This window comes from Panthera pardus, unplaced genomic scaffold, assembly GCF_024362965.1.
Source record: "Panthera pardus isolate Hobbes unplaced genomic scaffold, ASM2436296v1 HiC_scaffold_22, whole genome shotgun sequence".
NCBI classification, from domain to species: Eukaryota; Metazoa; Chordata; class Mammalia; order Carnivora; family Felidae; genus Panthera; species Panthera pardus.
Window position 1 is genome coordinate 1,477,408 of NW_026526788.1, and position 22,654 is coordinate 1,500,061.

The window sequence follows — 22,654 nt, forward strand, 5'->3', positions numbered from 1 at the left end:
TCGTCCAGAAATCGATTTCTTCTTAAATACTCTCATAACTCATTTAGTAAGCAAACAATTTTCCCAGGCGTTCTTAGGATAATGCCCACTTTCTCCTCTTGTGTTCTTTAGTCGCAGGTGGTTTTCTATGGTCTTTGGTGATGGAGCTGCTTTCTGGCTTCTCCTGCAAAGATTTTTGTTTGTTTGTTTTAATTAAAAAAATTCTTTTTTTAATTTTAGAGAGAGAGCAAGAAAGCACTAGCAGGGGAGGGGGTGGAACGGGAGAGAGAGAGAGAGAGAGAGAGAGAGAGAGAGAGAGAGAGAGATTCTTAAGCAGGCTCCACACTCATCACAGAGCCCGATGCGGGGCTCGATCCCACGACTTTGGGATCATGACCTGAGCTGAAATCAAGAGTCAGACGCTCAACTGACAGGGCCACCCAGGCACCCCCTTTTCTTGTACAGTTTTATATCTTTGGGGTATTTCATGGCCTCTGCTTCTGCCTAGCTAGCCAAGTGCACTGTCTGTAGGTGTTCGTGTATTTTTTGTTTGTCCGTTTTCTAAAGCTCTTAATTTCCAATGCACTTTCTAAAAATTTTAACGTGAAAGAAGTACACGATGATTTATGGATGGCATTTTTTAAAAGTCAGGCTCTTCAGACTTTGTACGTGTTGTTTTGACTGTTTCTCTCCAACCTGTAACTTAGGCCCAGCGTGTTCCGTTGTCTCTGCATCCGGCTGCTTCCCCTAATGCCCGGGTGGGGATGGGGCACGCATGCCCTCTGAGAGCCATGCTCTCTCTTTCCTGCCTCTGCTCTCTGGGTGGCTCCAGCCTTAGGAATTCTATAGAATACAGAACTGATTTCTATAACGGTTCTTTAGCCCGGTGGTTTTCAGATTATGGGGTGTGACCCATCATTCGAGCATGAAGCCACTTTTGTGGTGCTGCACCCACGTAAGAAGAACAGGTCAAATGGATCCATCTGTTCATACAGAGGAAGGCTGAAACCTTCATTTCAATTGTGTGCCTACGTATGTGTGTTCACGTGTCGGGGACATGATATAAAATGTGTGTCATAGTCAAACGTGTTTGAGAGTCCCTGCCGTATTCTGACATACTGCTGAACTTCCGTGACAGAAAAACCAGTTATAACCTGTCTCCAGTAAAATGGTCGCACGCCTTGGGAAAAGTGTCCCAAGGCAAGGCAGAGTCCGCAAGGGTCCCGTGGAAGATGTTCCCAAGCCGGAAGGGGTCACTGTGGGCTGCTTCAGAGGGGGTTCCTGCAGTCTTTGGAGGATGGCTTCTCCTACATTACTCCTACTCATTCTTCACTTCTCAGTTCAAATATTCCTTCCCCGGGGGAAGCCTTCCCTACTCCCCCTGTCTACATCAGTTTCCTCTGTTAGGTGCCTCCGTAGAACTACATTTCTTAGTATCAGAACACCTAGCTCGGTTGTTAATGAGACAGTGATTCGGTATAGTCATTTTATTATTATCTGTCTCCCTCCATCTCCTAGAACATGACCTCCACTGGGCAGGCATCAGGTCTGTTTTCGCTCACTGTGTCTGCAGGAGCCAACACAATGCCTAGCATATAGTCCACACTTCGTATACACCAATGGCTTGGGGCCAAGTCCCCACAGTCACCCGACATCAGGAACCCCGTAAAACCCTCTGCTGTACTCATGTCTTTTCTAGAAGGGGGGAAGGTTTTCTATTACAAGGAGACCTATAGGTGGGATTGAAGCCCCAGGAACTCAGCAGAAGCCTTGCCCCACCAGGCCAGGAGTAAGCTGACTCCCTTCTTACTGTCCCCAGCGCTCCAGGTGACGGTCACGGAGAGCATAAGCAGAGTGACAGACAGAACTTCTCTTGGGTGACGGTCCCTTCTCTGGTTGTGGCTGGGGCTCCACGGTTCCTGGTGCCTCGTGGTAGTAACGAATATTCAGGCCTTTACACATTAGTTGGAACCGGCTCATTTGGATTCCGTAGTGAGTACTGCAGACATAGATCTTAGCTGAGGCTCTGATTTGTGTTAGTCCAAGCACAGATGGGTGGTTTTTTTCTTCCCTATCCTCAAGAGTCTGTGAGGGTGAAGGCAGAAAGGTGGGGAGAGAGGAGGATCCAGAAGTATTTCCAGGGTTGCCCTAGCATGAAAGACATGTTTCCAAAAAGGTGTTTTGGAAACGTTTTATTTTAGGCGGGAGAAAACGCTGACACTGTGGCCAGCTCCCGTAACCTAACCAGACATTTTTCGGGGGCACAGCGTCGTCATAGCCAGGGAGCTCGTGAGTTTTGAAACTGCTTTTCCATTTGAGAGACTGGACCTCTGTGACCCCAAGCATCATTTCCACGGCAACCAGCTGTGATGAGATGGGGGTTCTGACCTCGCGGGACAATCGCAGCAAGAAACAGATGAGCTTGTAGATAGAAAATTTACTCTATGGCCTTGAACAGATCTCATGTAACCGAATCTCAGTTTCCTCATCTCTGAACCAGAGAAAGAAACAGGACGTGCCTTTGATTGGACACGGAGAGATCCATGTTGGAAAAGCACGCATGTAGGTATTGTTGAGTATAACTGAACAGCCCAGCGTTTGACAGGAGGCAGAAGACCTGTGGCCTGCACACATGTGCCTGTTGTGGGTAGCTGTCAACAGGCCTGCTCTCACGTCTCTGGCCAGCACCTCACTCTTTGTTAAACTGGCTTCCTGGCCGGTCCTGAATGGGGTAAGGTAGTTCACTGCCACCCCAGGGCCTTTGCACCGCAGTTCCCTGAGCATTTTCCTATACTGTTCCCAGAGGGCTCCGTGGCCCACTCCCTCCCTTTGGGTGTCTACTCGGACATTAGAGCCCCTATCAGACACCCCACAGAAAATGACCCCAGAACTATTTGCCCCTTAATGCCTTTTCTTCAGAGCACTGTGACCATTGGGAATTTCATAAGCTTCCTGGGGACAGATTTGTTAATCTTCTTCTTTTTTCTTTTTTCTTTTTTTTTTTTTTTTTTTTTTTTGAGTTTGGTTCAAGTTTGCTACACCTACCAAACTGGCACATCGTAGGCCATTCAGTCCTCACGAAAAACCTTTTTTTATTGTTTTAAGTTCATTGATCTTTAGGAAACTCTTATTTCAAAGAATAAAATAAAAAAAAACCTGCCCAAGATCATAAAGGTAGCAAGCGGTAGACAGGGGCCTAAAAGCCAGGGCGAACTTCAAGTCCTGAATATTCTCTCTGCCTTGAGTCGGCCTTTCCTTCTGTCTTTCCCTCTGAGCACTGATGCCTTTGCTGTGTCTCTGGGTCTGCGTTCATGATGCCCAGGCCTGCCCAGCCTCGCCCCAGCCTGCAGTGCCCTTTCCTCTAGATCCAGCTACAGCCAGTACTGCCCCTACCCCAGGTCCCAGTACAAACTCCCCACTCCGCTGTCGTGTTCTTGGAGAACCTCCTGCTTGGCCTTCTAGAGTGGCAGCAGCTAATCTGATCACGAGTCAGGGCTGACCCACGCATGGACAGGTCACCTGGGCCCCATTCCCTCTTGAAACGTGTGCTAGGAGGTGTCCGTGCTAGGATTGGTTCCTCTCACCTCCTCGTGGGGTCAGACGTGGCAGCAGCTTCGAGAAGAAGCCCTGAGAAGCGTCTCACCGAGGGATGTGGGGATCGCCTGTTCTTTGTCATTTCACGTTTAAACACTTACTTTCGTGTCACCCGATGTGACTCGACAGGATAGCCTTGCGTGTAATTTGGACATTATCTTTTTCACCGTATCTGGGATGCTTCTGGGCCTTACCGTAATCCCTGGAAAGGTGCAACAAGCAGGTAGTGATCTCCTTTCTTACCAAGTGTGTGTGGAACCATGCTTACGGATACCTTGGCTGGCACAGAATATCGCTCACTAGACAACACAGGAGGTCCGAGTCTCGTTGCAAACTGTCAGCATCCGGCTTTCCAATCTGGGCACGTGACGATGCTCGCTTGGGCTGTTTTCAGCTAGTTTGTGGACGAAAACTGCCATCAGAGAAAGCCGTGGGCTTCTGGTAGCACCGTTCACGTGGCGTGTGCTGGCCTCTGCTCTCATTTTCCCCTCGTCCCACACCCTCTGTCTGCTCTTTCTCTTAGGAAAAGTGCGGTGGCGGGACTTTAACCAGGAAGCTTACGTCGGAGGGACAATGGTCCGCTCCGGGCAGGACCCCTACGCCCGCAACAAATTCAACCAAGTGGAAAGTGATAAGCTGCGGATGGACAGAGCCATCCCGGACACCAGACATGACCAGTAAGTACTAAGCTGTGTGTCGGCCTGGGGCCTCTGCTTGCTTTCCCACACCTGGTAAGTAGCTTTGACCACGACGCAGCATTTTTCTTTTGCTCTGGGACACTGAACGTGCGTCGTGTCTCTACGGGGCGGTAAAACTCGGAAAAGGCATACGGCATTGGGGCTCCACTCCCTGGAAGAGACAGGCCCGCTGGGGATGGGATTCTAGTCTTTCGGATCCCCTAAGGCAGTATCGAGAGGCCGTGGGTGGCTGGCCAGAGGGTGGGGGGTCAGCACGAGAAGGGCATGTCATCTCTCAAACCCCTTCCCAAACACGCGTAATTTGCCATAGTTCGTAGCGTCGTCGGAAGGAAGGAAATCTGAATTCTTGCTCTATTAGGACAGCTTAACTCAGAAATGTTGTAGAGGGGCGCCTGGGTGGCTCAGTCGGTTGAGCGTCCGACTTCGGCTCAGGTCATGATCTCACAGCTTGTGGGTTCAAGCCCCGCGTCGGGCTCTGTGCTGACTGCTCAGAGCCTGGAGCCTGTTTCAGATTCTGTGTCTCCCTCTCTCTCTGACCCTCCCCCGTTCATGCTCTGTCTCTCTCTGTCTCGAAAATAAATAAACGTTACAAAAAAAAAATTAAAAAAAAAAAAAAAAAAAAAAGAAATGTTGTAGAGACTGGAAAGGGGAAAGGAACAACCCCGGCAGGGCGGATGTGAAACTGAGCTGAAACACAGAGACAGAGGAGGACCATGTCCTTCTCTTGACTCTTCAGGGATCTGGGACCCGAGGGCAGAGGGCACTCCAGGGTTCATCGGGCTCGGCTGATGAGGTCTCCAGGCATTCTAACGTGAGTTTGTCACCGCTTACTGTCAGGCCTCACTGCCGCTACACCTCTCAGCCTTGCTGGTAAGAAGCTCTGACTGGGAGGCTGGTCACATGGAGATCATTGCGGGGGTTGGGCTTGTTGCAGATTGTTAAAAAATAAAGAGTTGTGTTTGGAGGACAGCTGTTTCCTGGCTGTTTGGTAGGCGTTCCTGCTCACCGGGTTACTTAGGGAGTCATTCATCGTCCTGGATGACACATCCACTGCGACTCAGACACTGTGTTCGGGTCCTGGGATTCCAGAGAGAAGAGTCTCTGGCCCCAGTCCCGTTCTGGCTGGGGATGGGGTGGGGGTGGGGTGGGGTGGGTAACAGGTGCACCAGGAAGCGAGGGGGGGTGGTACCCCAGGGCTTGGACAGTCTGCTCTAAAGCAGTGCAGCCAGGGCCCCCAGGAGGTGGGAAGGTCAGGAGACGCCTGAAGGAGGGGGGAGTCCTGAGCTGGAGGCATCCAGAAAGAAGGACAGGGGCAAGGCTGTGACAGGCAGTGCTGGGCTTCCAGAGAGCCCATCAGCGATCGGATCGCCCTGCATGTGTGTCCCAGGGACTGAGAGGAGGGTAAGCTGGCGAGGGACGACAGTCAGCTACCTTTCACGTGAACACTTCTTCAAGTTTGGCTTGATTTTGTAAATTAGTAGCATGCACGGAAAGGGTGTTTTCCTCTCCTGCTTTCAGGGGAACTTGACTTAACCGTGTCGGTTAACCATTTAGCTGCCAGGTTATCACTCCCTTTGCTTAACGGTCTTTTTGCGTGTTTGTTTTACTGTGTGTGCGTGTTCTAGACAGCTCTGTGCTCCCACAGCAGCTCATAAGCAGGTAAATTTACAGGACTTTTGGACCAAGGAGTTAAGTGGACAGTGTGTGTGTGTATGTGCATGAGAGAGAGAGAGAGAGAGAGAGAGAGAGAGATTTAATATATGAAACATATGGCTGATATATAATTATATGTGATACATAATATTAAGAATCTTACCGTTTTTCTGAATCCAGTCCAGGAGATGGTCTTTGTTTAATGTGTCCTATAATCCATTAATTTTTTTTTTTTCATAGGCAGCTTTGTTCAGTCTTTAGGCTGTGCTCCCGATTAAATTCAGCAGGGTTAGCTGTTGAACAGCCTATCTAAAAAGGTTTGCTGACCTGGGATCCACGGACCCCAGGGAGCCCACACGGAGGCCCTGGGACCCTGCGAGTCCTGGAGCTGTGTGTATGCACATGCCTGCATCCCTGGGGAGAGGTCATGAGTGCCGGTGTCCCCACCCCACCCCCCCTCCATCCCCAGGCTAACCAGACTGTCTGCACCCCGCCTGTGCGAAGCGCTCCTCGGGGGCACTTACACGGTCCTTGAAAGTCAGACTCTGGACACAAAGGTTGTCTTCATTGCACGGAGAGGGAGGGGAGGGTCCCCCTTTGTTAAAAACCTGCCCAGTGATTAGGAGCAGCGGACTTAAGGCCAGAAAGGGGCACTGTGGCTTTTAAGAGGGGCTTGGCCTAAACTCAAGAGCGTGGTTGACGTTCCAGCAGAATCTGGCTCAGAAACCTTACCTGGTGCTTTGAATCAACTGCTTCGAATCACATCTCCATGAGACGGTGTGTCACTGCACCGTTGGGTTGTGAGTGGTTTTCCTGCTGTGATTTTTCCTTAGAGCTGAGAGAAAGTAGTGTCTTTGTGATGGCTCATCAGTGTGTGGGCTTCAAAGTCCCCCAAATTAAATATATGTGCGTATATAGCTTTTTTTTTTTTCCAGTTTTTTGAAATACGAGTTTGTCCAAGCAGATGTTTGACTATTCCTCCCATGGTGGGAGGTGTTAGAGGTGAGTTTAATTTTAGTGCCAGCGACAGTGGCATTTTCATTTGCATGTGTTAAAGGAACAGCTGGGATGCCTTCCGTGTTGGTTTGACTTTGGCTAAATTAATGTCTCCCCAAGTCAGTCAGATGCCTGAAACTGAGCCAATGTGCTATCCTCGGAGCGTAAGCTCATACTGAATGTCAGGTTAAGGAGATCAAGTTGCCTCTGTGAATCTCCCCCGACCTCCACCATACCTCTCATTGAGAACTTTTAAAGACTTTGACCTTCTACATAAATGTTTTGTTTTGTTTTGTTGGGGTTTTTTTTGTTTTTTTTTTTTTCCGTCTCACCATCTCTCCCTTCGTCTAGGATTATGGAAACATTTGAATTCAGCCTTCATGTGTGATAAATCCGAAAGCCATGCACGTGGTTCATTAAGAACAAGGTTTTTGGAGTCACATAGATCTTGGTCACGATCTTGGCAGCGAGGCGGCCCTTGACCTCGACCACCTCCCCGAGGAGTGCAGCCGCCTGGCCCCCACCCTTGATTTTCTCCATAATTCTTATCACCACCCACACACCATATGTTTTACTTATTTACATGTTCATCCGTCTTTACCCATTAGAATAGGGAGATACTGCCGCCAGGATCGTTACTGGACGACTGACGGCATTCGGGAAATTCAGTAAATATTTGTTGAGTGAATGTATTGCTCAGCACGTATGGTGAGCGCCTACTAAGTCATCAGTGATACTAAGAGTCATAAAAGAACAAGGGAGATTTTTAGCAGTAGAGATCATATGAACCCCATGATGAACCCCAAATAAACATAACGTGTTTACATTCTTCCAGGACTGAAAAGCAATGCAATTACATCCCACCCTTTATTTCTTGTCCTTTGGGATAGATACAAGGCATCAGGTGTTCAGAGCTTTGCAAAAACAAAAACAAAACAAAACAAAACTTCACATATTTGGGCAATGTTTTATTTACCTTTTTTAAGTATATAAAATGTACTGGGCCCCCCTCCGCCCCCTGCAAAAAAAAAAAAAAATACATACATAGAAGCAAGTAGCCTAGAAAAGCTTGTCAGGAGTGAAATCCTAGATCTGACATACAGGAAATGTTGGCTTATTCTAATAAGCCTTAGAAATTAGAAAATAGGAGCCCATCCTAGTCTTAACAGTACAGTTGCCCACTCAAAAAAAAAAAAAATTCCCCTACTTCATTTAAATTTTTTTTAATATCTATTTATTTTTGAGAGAGACAGAGAGAGAGAGAGAGAGACAAAGCATGAGCAGGGGAGGGGCAGAGAGAGAGGGAGACACAGAATCTGAAGCAGGCTCCGGCCTCCGAGCTGTCAGCACAGAGCCCGACGCGGGGCTTGAACTCACAGACCGCGAGATCATGACCTGAGCCGAAGTCGGATGCTCAACCGATTGAGCCACCCAGGCGCCCCCCCCCCCCAACTTCATTTAATTTTATTTGAAATCTCAAATAAATTACCAAGGCTAAAAGCAAATTAAAGACCAATGGGAATTTTGAAAATGCTTTTTCCGACTATTTAGGTCTTTCCCTTCCCACCTTTGGGAAGCTGTTGTTAGTGCCCGGACGAAAGATCATACAGAACGGCGTTGGACAGACATAGATACGTATGGAAGGGGGAGCCAACAGGATGTGGCAGTGGGTCCGATGAGGGGTGTGATACGCCGTGAAGCAGAGCTCCAGGATGTATGGCTAAAACAAGGGAAGAGATGGGTCGCCTTAACTGAGATGAGGGGGCTGAGTGGAGCGGGTGCGGGGGACACGTCAGCAGTTAACGTTTGGACATGTTAAGTCCAAGGTACATTGTCTGTGATCGGATACGTGTCTGGTGTTCAGCAGAAAGGTCTTAGTGGGAATGTAAACTTGGGAATGGTCAGTATACGGGTGGCATTTAAAACTATGAGATGGACATCACCCCCCAGGGCAACAAACACAGAAAGGAGGAGAGGCCCAGAGACCGCCATTGAAATTCAGCTGTGGGTTAAAGCCAAGGCCAACACTTGGAGTACAGTCCAACATGGTCGACCGCTGACTGTGTCCTCTGGGTGCTGAGGCCCCAGGGGAGGAGTACTCTTGTTACCCTGTTAGAGTAGGGGTGAGGAGGGGTGTGTTAAAGCCCCTCCCGAGTCCAACTCAGAAGAGTGTTGCGCTGTTTTTTGTTAGTGCGTGCGCACACACGCGTGTGTATTTTGTTTTGTTTGCCTAGGAATGCATCTGACGGGAAAGTCAAGTACAGGAATCAGGTGCAACCCAAGGAGTTTATATAGAGTATCGTTCTGTCTGCTGGGGAAAGCTGGAGCTGGTTTGCTTTAAAATTGTGTATATAAGTAAAATCAAACAAACCTTTAGGGGGGAAAGCCTTATTCCCTTGTTTTCTTCTTTTCCCTGTCAGCCGCACACCATTCCTTTCCATTTATTTATCCAAGTCCCTTAAAAACGAGAACCGCTTGATAAAAGGGCAGATTTTGTTCAGGTCTCAAAAGTTGAATTTCTAGCAAGTTGCTCTCTGTGCTACCCCCCCCCCCCCCCCCGTCTTTTTTTTGATCACTAAATTAAAAATGAAGGGTTTTGAAACATTTTTGTGTCTAAAACTGAAATACTGCTCCTGACCACGGGTGATCTCAACTGCATCCCACAAAGGATCCTTCTCTAAGAGAGAAGTTTGTCCAAGGTGCACACCTAATGGCAGCCTTGAAATCAAGGGAACACTGTGTTTACTCTGTCTGTAAATTTGGGGTTACTTGTAAGGTTTGGTTTTGTTCCGTTCAGGATAATCACCCAAGGGCTGTGTTTTGAACCAGTTTCTTAAACGTCTAGCTGTAATGCAGCCCAAACCCAGAGAGGGGGACTCTTGAGGGGCCATTCTTTTCTTTCTTTCCTGCTTTTATTTTTTAGAAACCTTTCAACACGAGGGCAGGCATTGAAGTAACCGGCTGGGCTGTTTAGTCTGGCTGGAATGTCCGCGTTGATGTCCGTGGTTTTAAGAGTAGCTAATTGGGATTAAGGGTTGTGGGGAAAGATACAATCCAACTTTTCATTGTTACTCAGTGAGCGTAAACACCGTGAAAGCCAAGAAAAAGTTTTCTATGTCAACTCAGCTGCCCGGAGTGAGGCTTTGGTGTGGGCCGTTATGTTAGGGGGACACAGAGTTTGGTTTTTAGGAGAGCAGAAGATCCGGGGAAACAAGAGGAGAGGAGTGTGGCTCTGGAGGAGTCTGGCTTCTCGTGAGTTGGGGGGTGGGGGTCTCTTGGGGCCCGGGGCTTTGTTTTCATTTCACATTTTTCTTATAAAAGTGGCATCTTACAAACGTGCATGAGCAGCTGACCCTCTTCTGTGGCGGCTGCTCTGGGACAGAGCTGATCTGCTCCCTCGGCAGCTCAGCGGGGCTCAGACCTGCTTTGGCAGACCCAAGTCACCTTCCTGTGTCCCACCTGCAGGGTCCTGGGACAGGAGACAGGTGCTTCTCTAAGCAGGGGCCCCCCCAGCTCCCTCTGAGTTTCAGGTGGCCTCGCGGGCATTTGTGGCCGGTGGGGCAGAGGGGGTTTGGCTGCGGCACAACAGCGAGGCTTTAAGCTCTGTTGCATAGTAACGGCAACAAAATATTTATTGGGACGTTTTATCAGTGTCATGACCTGCGCTCAGCCTTTTATGTGCATTGATTTTATTTAATCTGCTGGCACTCCTGCGAGGTGGGTGGGGAGATCCTTCTCCTGATGACATCATCCGCCAGTCTCCAGAAGCGGGGGGAATGGAGAGCCCGCCTCCAGAGAGCCCAGGAGCCTCGCCCCCACGGGAAGCAGAGTCGCTGACGGCGTGCCCCCTCGCCCTTGCCCTTGGCAGGTGGCTTTTTCCCACGCCTGGTCTTCAGGCACGAGGCCCGAAAGTACCCAAAAAGCAATCGATCCCGATTGGCCACTGCCATTGCTGGTGGAATCCCGGGAGGTTGAGAAGAAGCAAGGTTTCTGCTTCTGTCTTTCCGGTGTCAGTTCTCCGCGGGTCACGTGATAGAAGAGTGTGCTCCGTTTCTGTTCCCCGGGGGGCGGGGGAGGGACCTGCGTGCCACCTGGACAGTCGCAGGCGGCCGGCCTCCAGGCTCTCTGCTCTCATGGGCCCCCCGCCGCCCCATCCCACGGCCTGACCTGCACCTGACGTGTGTAATCCTGGCCACGGCCTCGCCACCGTTCACCAGCCTGTTGTGTTCTGTGTTTGTTTTGCTTGCTTTTATTTGTAGTGTTTTTATAAAAACCAGCTCCGGCAATAGGCTACCCTTCCTTTTCCCCTTATCCGTTCCCCTTTTTGACCATTTGAGGCCGCCTCTGCATCTAAAACAAAGAATGCCCCGGACTGGGAGACGATATAAGGCGAAGACAGTGGACGCTGTCTGTGCCTTGTGTGAGCAGCTCCGAAGGGCCTGGTGGAGGCCTTCTCGTAAAAAGATCAGCAGCAAACGTTTTGAAAGCTCAATCCCTGAGTGGCTGTGCACACGTGTGGCTCAGTTTCCCCCGGCTGGGACTCTGGCTTATAGTTTGGGCAGAGACGGATGGTCCTAAATGAGTAACGTGATTTTGTTTCTTTCTTCTTCGGTCCCCTTTCCACCAGCATCCTGGGAATACAGCGGTGTGCACGAAGGTCCTCTCGGTGCTCGAGGAGCTCGCAGTGCAGGGGGAGAGGCAGTGGCTAATGGACAGTGGCGTAGTCCAGTCCATTGGGTGGTCCGGGAAGGGCAATCTTGTCCTTTTTAAAAATTTTTTCAGTGTTTATTCATATTTTTAGAGAGCGAGAGCGCAAGCAGGGGAGGGGCAGAGAAAGAGGGAGACACAGAATCTCAAGCAGGCTCCAGGCTCTGAGCTGTCAGCACAGAGCCCTGACGCAGGGCTCGAACCCACGAACCGAGAAATCATGACCTGGGTTGAAGTCGGATGCCTAACCAACTGAGCCACCCAGGTGTCCCAACAATCTTGTCTTTTAATTAGAATATTTACTCCATTTACATTTAGTGCAGGTTCTGATGTATTTGGGTTTAACACTGGCATCTCTGTCAATGTTCTATTTATGCCACGTTTTGTGTTCCTTTTCCTCCTCTTTCCTGCTTCTTTTAGATTATTTCTCTCTTTGTTAGCTTGTTGCATTCTTTACTTATGAGAGTCTAATATAAATGAATAATTTTATTATTTCCTGAATAATGCACAGACCTCATAGCACTTGACCCCATTAGCTCTCCTACCCTCTTTGACACTCTTTATTGCCATATGGTCTAATTCTCTCTATGTGTAAACTCCACAGGACATCTTCTGGTGTTTTGTGTAGTAAATATCCTTTTGATTTATTCACGTATTTATGTTTTTTCCTTATTTCTTATAATTTTCACTTTTCCTCCTGGGACCATTTTTCACCTGCCTGAGAACTATTAGTATTTCTCTTAGTGCCAGTTTTCTGGCAATGAATTCTCTCCCTTTATTGTCTCAAAATAAATTTGTCCTTTACTTCACTTTTACTTTTGAAAAGTATTTTCATTGAATTTAGAATTCCAGGTTGACCAAAGCTTGGGCAACTTTTCTATAGTCATTCTGTGGTCTTCGGGCTTCCATTGTTTCTGGTAAAACATCAACTGTTGATCTTACTGTAGCATTTTTGAAGGCATTTTAACTTTTTCCTCTGGCTTCCTTAAAGATACTTCTCTTTGTCTTTGGTTTTCAGAAATTTCACTGAAATGTGCCTAAGTGTCTTCTTTGTATTGAACCTGTTTGGGTTTGTAGATTTCCTGAATCTGTTGCTTCCTGTCTTTGGCAAGCTTCTCTTCTGCCCCATTTTCTCTCCTGTCTCCCTCTGGGCCCTAAATACATCTTTGTTAGAGATTTCAGCATGTCCTGTGTCCCTCTTGTGCTCTTTTCCATTTTATGTATCCTTTTCTATTCTTTGTGCTTTAACCTAGGTATAATTTTATTGGCTTTCCTTCTGGTTTACTGATTCTTTGCTATCTCTATTTTGCTTTTTTTTTTTTTTTTAACGTTTATTCATATTTTAGAGAGAGTGGTGGGGGGTGGGTAGGTGCAGTGAGAGAGAGGGGACAGAGGATCCGAAGTGGGCTCCGGGCTGACAGAGCCTCATGTAGGGCTCGAACTCATGAACTGTGAGATCACAGCCTGAGCGGAAGTCAGACACTTAACTGACTGAGCCACCCAGGTGCTCCCATACCTATTTGGCTTTTAAGTCCATCTGCTGAATTCTTAATTTTAGTTATTTTATTTTGTTGTGTATGAACAAATAATAGAGATATTTAAAGGGCCTCCTTGATGTTTTCATCCTCCAAAGAGGATTTCGTTTTGCTCTGTGACAGGCGAAAAAGGGCAGATCGCCTCGGGCAGGGCTGGCACCGAGCTGGCATCAGCTGGGTTTCAGTCTTTTGTAAAACACTGATGAGTTCCCAGTTCTCTTTTGCTATTGGAAGGGAGCCCTTTGGGATTCCACCTGGAAGTCTGCGATGTTTATTAGAGCCCCTTTTTCCTTGGCGAGACCTGAACGGCAGTTCTGGCTTCCACAGCTCCGTGACACCTGCAGAAACTTACCTTGCTTTGCCTCCTGCAAAGCCATCACTTCTGCTTAGCTTCTCCAGTCTGTCGGCTTCACGCCGCGTGAGGGGAAGAGGGATCAGAGAATGTTGGCCTTACTCTGGGGGCCTCTCTTCTTTCTGGGAACCCGGCCCTGTAACACCCAGCTGCCTTGTTAACTCTCCAGTGCCTTCAAATAGACTTTTTTGTGTGTTTCATCCAACGTTTCTAGTAGCTTCTTGTGGGCAGATTGGTCTATACCAAGGAACTTTGCTATTACTGAAAGCAGGGAAAAAAACCCTGAGTGTTCTGTTTGGAATCCAAATTCAGTCCGAATCTTGACAGTTCATAAATTTTTCTCTGAGCAGCACTGTCTATCCCCAGTCCGAATAAGTAGAAATAGCTATGGGGGTGCCCGGGTGGCCCAGTCGATTAAGTGTCTGACTCTTGGTTTCAGCTCAGGTCATGATCTCACAATTTGTGAGTTTCAGCCCCACAAGGGGCTCCTCACTGACAGTGCAGAGCCTGCTTGGGATTCTCTCTCTCCGCCCCCCATCTTTCTCTGCCCCTCCAATGCTCACTCTCCCTGTCTTTCTCAAAATAAATAAATAAACTTAAAAAAAGAAAAAGGAGAAAAGGAAGTAGCTGTGGACTTGAGTGGTTAATGGCTCTGTCACTTAACTCCCAGACTAAGGTCGGAACAATCTCTCTAAACTCCTGAGTTTCTTATCTGCGAAACCACAACAGTGCATGCCCTGTCCATCTTACACATAGTTGTTAGGCTCAGATATGTGTGAAAGAGCTTCATAAACTACAAACAGCCCCACAGAATATTATCGTATTGTTATCGTGTGTGACGAGCAGCTTATGTATATGTGAAATCAGCTTTGAGAGCTTTGCTCTCGATACGTGTGTGCCATTGAGGGCAGACGTTCAGCCTTCTTTGTCTGAACGGCTCTGTTGTGCTGAGGTCTTGTAGGTCTGGGTCTTGTCGTGCAGCGCAACCCTGGAGCTTGTTGGCATTGACCGAAAACAGTTGAGGACGTAACTGAAATAGCGATTTCCACCTGTTTCAAAAGGAAAGTAGAGCAAGGAGAAGGGGTCCTTTGTATGTTGCTTGGTAAATGCGATGAATCTTTGGGTCTGAACAAACCATCCTGTTTCAGCCACCGTCTTAAACCCGTTGCTTCGCCACCACCATGGAACTGTTAAAATTTTTTCTCTTCTTTTTTAATGGGAAGGATTTTGTCTATTTTAGGAAACAGTCAAAACAGTGTAAAATGTGTTTCGACTCTCTCAGCCCCTTAGGCTGTATATTTTACTTTTTCTGGAACACTGTGATTTCAGAGATCACTTGTGACTTCTCTGATGAGCTTGAGAGGAGCGGCATTGCCAGCTCATGGTACCTGCGTTCTTGCACTTGGAACGTCTGCCCATTCGCTGGTAGAGCTGACCAGTCCCCACATACCCTGGAGTGCTAAGCGGTGTGGCCGAATCTTTGAGAACCCCGATCTCTGTCCCAATCTGTAAAAATAGAAGTACAGACTTTTAAAATTAACACTCAACTACGCTGGATCAACTGTGATTTCTTCTATCAGGCAATGATGGGAGAAGAAAACCCACGTCTTTGGAAATTTGAATCTGTTAAAAGAATACCCCAATAAGAAAATTGCACTCAGATTTGAAGTTTTATATTGAGTTTTGTTTTTTGTTTTTTTTTGACTCTTGCATTCATGCGTTCATTTAGCAGGCATTCGAGAGCTTCCTGTGTGACAGGTGTTTTTCTGGTCACTAGGGAAACAATAATGAACAAAACTGATTGTAAAATTTCTCTGCCGCCTAGAGCATAGACTGAGGGGGTAGGAGTGGAAGACAGCAAAAACGAGTGATTCAGCTCTATGACAATAAGATGTTAAATGCAACAGAGAGAAATAAACTAAGCGTGGGGTCAGAGAGTATGATAGTCAAGGTCAGAGGTCCAATATTAAATAAGTGGTAAGGCACAGTGAAAGAAACAGTCAACAAAATGAAAAGGCACCAACAGAATGAGAGAAAATATTTACAAATCGTGTATCTGATTAATATAAAAAACATAGAAGGAGCTCATACAACTCAATAGCTCTTTCTGGGTATTTTTCTTTATGTATTTTTTTATCTATTTTATTAATATTTAATATAATTAAAACATATACTTTTAAGTATATATATTTATATATACATATAAATTTTAAATATATATAATTCTAAATACATATATATTTATAGGTACATATGAATGTACCTCTAAATACATATATATATGTAATTTTATGTAAAATGGGCAAAGGACCTGAATAAACATTTTTCCAAAGAAATTATATGAGTGGCCAACAAGGACATGAGAAGGTACTCAGAATTACTAATCTTCAGGGAAATGCACATCAAAACCACCAGGAGATACCACTACGTCTCTTCGCATGCCTGTCATCAAAACAAGAAATAAGAAATGTTGGTGAGAATGTGGAGAAGAGGAAACTGTTCCACGCTGTTGGTGAGAATGCCAACTGGTGCGGCCACTCTGGAAAACAGCATGGAGGTTCCTCAAAACATTAAAAATAGCACTACTCTTTGGTCCAGCAACTCTGCTCCTGGGTATGTATCCAAGGGAAATGACATCAGCGTCTCAAAGAGAGAGCAGCAGCATTTTTAATGTTTATAGCAGCACTATTTATAACAACCGACACATGGAGCAGTGTAAGTGTCCATAGGTGGATGAATAAAGAAATGTCTCACACGCACACACACACACACACACACTGATATATTCTTTAGCCATAAGAAAGTAGGAAATCTGTCATTTGTGACAACATGAATGGACCTTGAGGGCATTATGCTAAGTGAAATAAGTCAGAGAAAGGCAACTGTTCCTCTCCGATCTCCCATATATGTGGAATCCAAAAAAAAAAAAAGGAAAAAGAAGAACAAACTTCTAGAAAAAGAGATCAGGTTTGTGATTGCCAGAGGTGGGGGTGGGGGAGGGAGATCTGAAGAAAGGTGATCAAAAGACACAAACGTCCAGTGGCAATAATCCATAGGTACTGGGAGTGTCCTATGCAGCATGGTGACTCTCGTTAACACTGCTGTGTGGCATGTTTGAAACTTGCTGAGAGAGTAGGCCCTAAGAGTTCTCATCGCAAGGAAAACTAAGCTTTTCTTCCCTTCGTTCCTTTGTGTCTGTCTATATGAGATGACGGGTGTGAACTAAACTTACTGTGCTAATTACTTCACAGTATATGGTTTTTTTTTTTTTTTAATTTTTTTTTTTTTTAACGTTTATTTTATTTTTGAGACAGAGAGCGACAGAGCATGAACGGGGAAGGGGCAGAGAGAGAGGGAGACACAGAATCGGAAGCAGGCTCCAGGCTCTGAGCCATCAGCCCAGAGCCCGACGCGGGGCTCGAACTCACGGACCATGAGATCGTGACCTGAGCTGAAGTCGGACGCTTAACCGACTGAGCCACCCAGGCGCCCCCACAGTATATGTTAAATCGTTATGCCGCACACCTTATTCGGTGCTTTATACCAATTATATCTCAGTAAAACCGGGGGAAAGTAAACAGGTCATTAGGGAAGGCTCTCACTGGCAGGAAGGCATGTAGCAAAGATCTGAGGGAGGGACAAGGGAGTGCCATCTGGATAACAGGGAAAAGATGCCCTTTAGGGGACGTGGCAAGGGAAAGTCCCCGAAGAGGGAGTGTGCCAGGCATATCCGGGTGGCAGGGAAGCCGGCGTGGCTGAGCAGGGGGAGGAGGAGGTGTGAGAGGGGTCAGGGCCCCTGGGAACCTTGGAGGCTTCTTGTAAGGACGCTGGGCATTCCTCTGAGAGAGGGGAGCCGCTGCAGGTTTTAGAGCAGAAGAACGTCGTCTGAATTAGGTGTGCAAAGCGTCGGTCTTTTCAAGGTGGCTGTGTTAGGACCAGGCTTGTTTTGGGGGTGTGAGTGGGAGATGCGAGAACAGAAGCAGAGAAACCCCCGGAAGGGACGCTGACGTTGGCTCAGAGCCGTGGGTTAGCAGAAGAGCTGATGAGAAGTGGTTGGATTCTGGATGCATCTTAAAGGCAGAGTCGAGGTGATGCTGAATGGCTGGGTGTGGAGGGCTGAAGGATGAGGCCAAGGACCTTGTCTCAACAGCCTGAAGAAGGGACTCGCCCCTTCCTGAGAGGAGGAGCAGGAGGGCTAGCGGGTGCTGCTGCCGACTGCCCAAGTTCAAATCCCGGTGTCCCTTCTGAGCTGCCCGACCTCGGCACAGCGCTGAGCCCCCTGTGCCAGTTTCCTTTGGTATAAGTTGGGCATGCCATGGGGCCGCGGTGAGGAATGAATGGGTTAACACTTGTACGCCCCTCAGCACGGTGACCTGCACACAGTAGGCGCTGCATGAGCGTCAGCCGTGGGTAGGGCAGCCTTGCTACAAAGCCCAGGAGGGAACTTTGCATCCAAGTGGAAGGCTCAAGTGGGCAGTGGAGATACGTGAAAATCTAGAATTCAGGGCACAAGCCTGCATAGAGGCCAGACATTTGGGATTTGGAAACAGCTCAACGTGGTCTTTAAAACCATTCCGTTATCCATCCCTGAATGTGCGTTATTAAGCACGGAGAGATTTCTGATCGCCACAATGGCTTCCACGTTAGCAGGTTTGTTCTCCACGGCTTTTTTTCCCCTTTGTGGTGATTGTTGTATTTCCTCCGGTATCCACGCTGTGACCCTTGCAGCCAACACCTTTTTATGGCTGGCAATTCCTTTTTATGTTCTCTTACACTAAGTGCAAAGGCCAAGGTGCTGCCTGTTCTTGATGTTGATGTGCAGGTGCCGTGTGTGGAACCCGGAACGGCCCCCGTATGTTGTCGGGAGCTAGAGGAAAGCCTGTCTGATTCTGGTTGTCGAACATGGGACTGTGAACCATCCACGGGGCTTGGAGTGCCTCTCTGTTCTCCTGGCATGCCTTCCAAGTGAACTCCTTCTCTCCTTGCCTCTCAGTCCAGTCCCTGGCTTCTCCCCCTCAGCATTACTACACGTGCTGGGGCGCCTGAGTGGCTCGGTCCGTTGAGCGTCCAACTTTGGGTCAGGTCATGATCTCACGGTTCGTGAGTTCGGGCCCCACATTGGGCTCGCTGCTGTCACCCTGTCACTCCAGAGCCTCCTTCAGATCCTCTGTCCCCCTCTCTCTCTGTCCCTCTCCCACTTGCACTGTCCCCTAAAGGAAGGAAGGAAGGAAGGAAGGAAGGAAGGAAGGAAGGAAGGAAGGAAGGAAGGAAGAAAAAGGAAGGAAGGAAGGAAGGAAGGAAGGAAGGAAGGAAGGAAGGAAGGAAGGAAGAAAGAATTATTGCAAGTATTCCCTTGTTCCAGAGCTGCCCATAGTCTTTCTTCAGGTATTTTATTAGGAAGCTTCTCGGGGACAGACTGTCTATAATTATACGAGTCCCCAATCCCTCACTTAAACTCCTGAGGAATTCTTTTTTTTTTTTTTTTTCCACCGGACAGATATCGCGGTACATACATTTCACGGTTTTATTACATGAGATCCTTAATCTGGGGCACTACCTTGCAATTAAGCGCCAGTATTTTTTGCAGGAAAACTTTAATGAACATTCACACGAAGCGAGATGAATAAAGATGACAGGCAGCAGTCCAGGTCAGGTTTTCCTGCCAAATGAATGCACGTGGGCCCAGGTCTTGCCACCAGATAGGATAGGAGGGTTTTTGTTGTTGTTGTTGTTGTTGTTGTTGTTGTTGTTGTTGTACAGAGTGCCAAATTTCGGAGTTGTAAATTAGGGATTATGGGGTCCTGCTAGGTAGACAGAGCAGAGTGGCAAAGTAAATGTCATTCTGCTGCCACATGATGCATAGCTAGTCCTGGAGGGTCAGAGCCTCATCCTCTGTTAGCATAGCTTGAGATTAAGACCACCCAAGTTACCAGATGTATGAGCTCTGGTGTGTTCCGTGGGATAGGAGAGGCCGTAGTGGGGAGTAGAGATGCCAGGAGTCGTCTTCAGCCAACTTGACCTCCTGGAAGGCTTCTGGAGTCACCTGGAGGTGACCCTGGAGATTAGCACCTAATACGTAGCTCTTGGTATATTCCCCTGGATCTCCCTTGGCGGCTGCTTTTATGAAATAACTCCGCTGGCACTGTCGGCTCTAGAATCTCACTCGTAAAGAGGTGTCCACCTCGCCTGGGTGGCTCAGTCGGTTAAGAGTCTGACTTGGGCTCAGGTCATGATCTCGGAACACCGCGTGAGTTCAAGCCCCACATCGGGCTCGGAGCCTGGAGCCTGCTTCGGATTCTGTGTCTCCCTCTGCCTCTGCCCCTCCCCCTCCCCTGCTCATGCTCTGTCTCTGTCTCTGTCTCTCTCAAAAAATAAACATTAAAAATTTAAGAAAAAAAAAGAGGTGTCCACCAGTGCTCGGTGGTGTCATCCTTGGAACACATCTTTGTCACAGCCTTCTGAGGGGAAGACAACCCCAGGATCTGTCCAGTCTGGGGTGTAAGCAGTACGAGCCCCAAGGAGCCCAGGGTCAGACACGGATGTTGGTGCTGGTGGTGGTGGTGGTGACGCCCCCTCCTGTTGTTGGCAAACTGCCTCTTAAGCAAATAGTAGCTCAAAATCTCTGCAGTCTGTCCCTGTGCCGTCTACACCGCAGCGATCCCCACCAGAAGATCTGCTCTGCCTTGCGTAGGACAGCTCGTATCAGACCCTCCCAAAAGACACCCAGTTTCTTAAACAGTTTTCTTTTTCTTTCGTTAATAGCTATTAAAAAGCAGATACGTGTTTGTTTGTTGTATAGCCCACCCTCCAAAAAAGGAAATCACACCAGAGGGTTAAAAGGAATTAACCGTATCAAAAAAACCTCAGTAGACTGGAATAAGCATTAGCATTCTTGGAAGTGACCTTCCTCATGTGTCTCTTACATCCCCTGATAGCGAGGTGCATGTAATTATATAAAAATACGATACTATATTTGCTGTTTGGCATCCTGCTTTTTTTCACTCAGTGATCCATAGGAAACATTTTAAATATAGCTTTCATTTCTCGTGGCTTTATGTATTCCGTTTTATGTTTATGTGGCTAATTCTCTGGGGACGGAAGTGGGGATTGTTTCTTTTCATTTTTAATGCCAGCAGTGTTGGGGGTGCGTATATTTGAACAACCTTTTTTGCCCCCTCACTTGAAAGGAAGTCCTGTCTTAAATGTCAGCGTATTACTCGGTTCTGAGAATCTAGCAGAATGTCTCCCATATATTGCTGAGTTTGGCTACTACTTTATTTTAGGTTTTGGATTAAGATCCGTAATTGAAATTATCTGTGGTTTCCCGCTCGCTCTCCCCTTCTCCCTTCCTCCCTTCCCTTCATCTGGTTTTGGCTTCGTGTTTAAGCTAACTTTGTAAAATGAATTTTAGAACAACTGTCTTTTTTAAAAAGATGCTTAAGAAAAACTTATTTACAAAGGAATTGTTTCTTGAAATTCACCTATAAAAGTCATCTGAACCTAGAACTGTTTTTGCTTGATTGAAAGTAGTCCTTTGATGACTTTTTAAAATGCTTCCTTGGATGTTGACATATGGTAGGTTTATCTATGTTGTACTTGAATTAATTTTGATAATTTATATCTTCCCAGAAGATCATAAGCTTCACTTCTCAAACTTATTGGCATAGTGTTGTGTGCATATGCACTTAAATTTCCTTTTTGTTTAGAAATGCCTGGGGTTTGTCTCTCTGGAGTTGTTTTTTGTTTTTTGTTTTTTGTTTTTTTTTCCTTATGCCTCTTCTTTGCCTTTTACTCTTTCTTCCTTTACATCCTTTAGGAACCAAGTGCTTGGATTTTATATAAATTCTAATATCTGTTTATCTAGCTATTTATATTTTATATTTTTATATAAATTTATATTTGAATTAAGTATATATAATATTTTATATATTTATATTTTATATAGCTATTTATATTTGTATTTTATATTATCTATTTATATTTTCTTCCTTCTGCTTTCCTCCCCCCCCCCCCCATCAGAATTGAATGTGTATTTCACATCTGTTACATTTGTTTCCGGAATGCAGCTTTGGCTGAATTTCCCCGTATTACAAAATGTAGCATTACAATTTTTGTTATGTTTAAACCTACTTTTTAAATGACCAAAGTGTTATTTCTCACTCTTCTGGAATTCTTTTGGTTTCTTTTTTAATACCACGCGTATTTCTGAGAGAGTTTCAAAATTGTAAGAAATCGATGTGGGTTTTTTTTTTTCTTTTCTTTTCTTTTTGAAGAAATCACCAGTAGTGGTCATTTGACTTGGCAGATACGGGGGGGGGGCTTTATTTGTGGCATGAGATTGGTGTCAGCAGTGGCAACTCTGTGCAGTTGTGTTTTTTGTTCCCTGACGCCATGCTCAGCACTTTTTAGGCGTTTATTCATGTCATTCCTGCAACGGCTCTGAAGTCAGTGCTCCTCCGGGTCCTGCGATTTCATACGTGAAGAAACAGAATCCACAAGGTTGCATAACTCAGGGTTGCTGGAGTCTATAAACGACTGCAGCCTGACTCCGGAGGCTACGTTCTTCACTTCTCATTTCTATAAATATCTCATGGGTTGTTGTTGTTGTGTGTGGGTTTGTTTTGTTTTTTTTTTGGTTTTTTTTTGTTTTTTTTTTTTTTTTTTTTAAGGCCAGTCGTATCTCTAATTGTTTCAAAGTTCAAAATGTACGTGTTCAACCAACGGGATTAATTGCATTCAGAATCCCTTGATCTTTATCGTCTACTTGATAGAAGGGTTCGAAGCTCCTACCACAGTTCTATGAGTTTCTGCTTGTTTGCTTTTTTCTAAGAGTATTTGCTTGATACGTTTGAAGACAGTGATTCGGAGCCTAGAAATTGTATATTCATGATGGATTATACCTTTATTAACATAAAATTACCCTCTGGCGTTTCACCTGATGTTTTTCTGTTTTGCCATGCGTTTTATTTTTTTATAAAGTTAATCTCTTGATTTTGCTTATTCTTGATATATTTTTGCCTTCCTTCCGTGTCGGTGTCCTGTTGATTAAGGTTGGTCTTTTCTAAGCAACCCTAGCACTGTATTTTTATTTTTAGGCCAACCTGATGGTCTAATAGAACACTTTGCCATTTTCACGGTAG

General features: G+C 46.5%; 1 protein-coding gene across 1 annotated transcript in view; it reads left to right on the forward strand.

Moving 5' to 3' along the window:
• The window catches only part of GALNT2 (polypeptide N-acetylgalactosaminyltransferase 2), a 191,553-nt gene that overhangs the window by 118,408 nt on the left and 50,491 nt on the right, over positions 1-22,654 (forward strand). Inside the window, exon 3 of the mRNA XM_053910186.1 lies at positions 4,097-4,250. Within this exon, the coding sequence (XP_053766161.1) occupies positions 4,097-4,250 (154 nt within the window). The remainder of the gene's footprint in view (positions 1-4,096; positions 4,251-22,654) is intronic.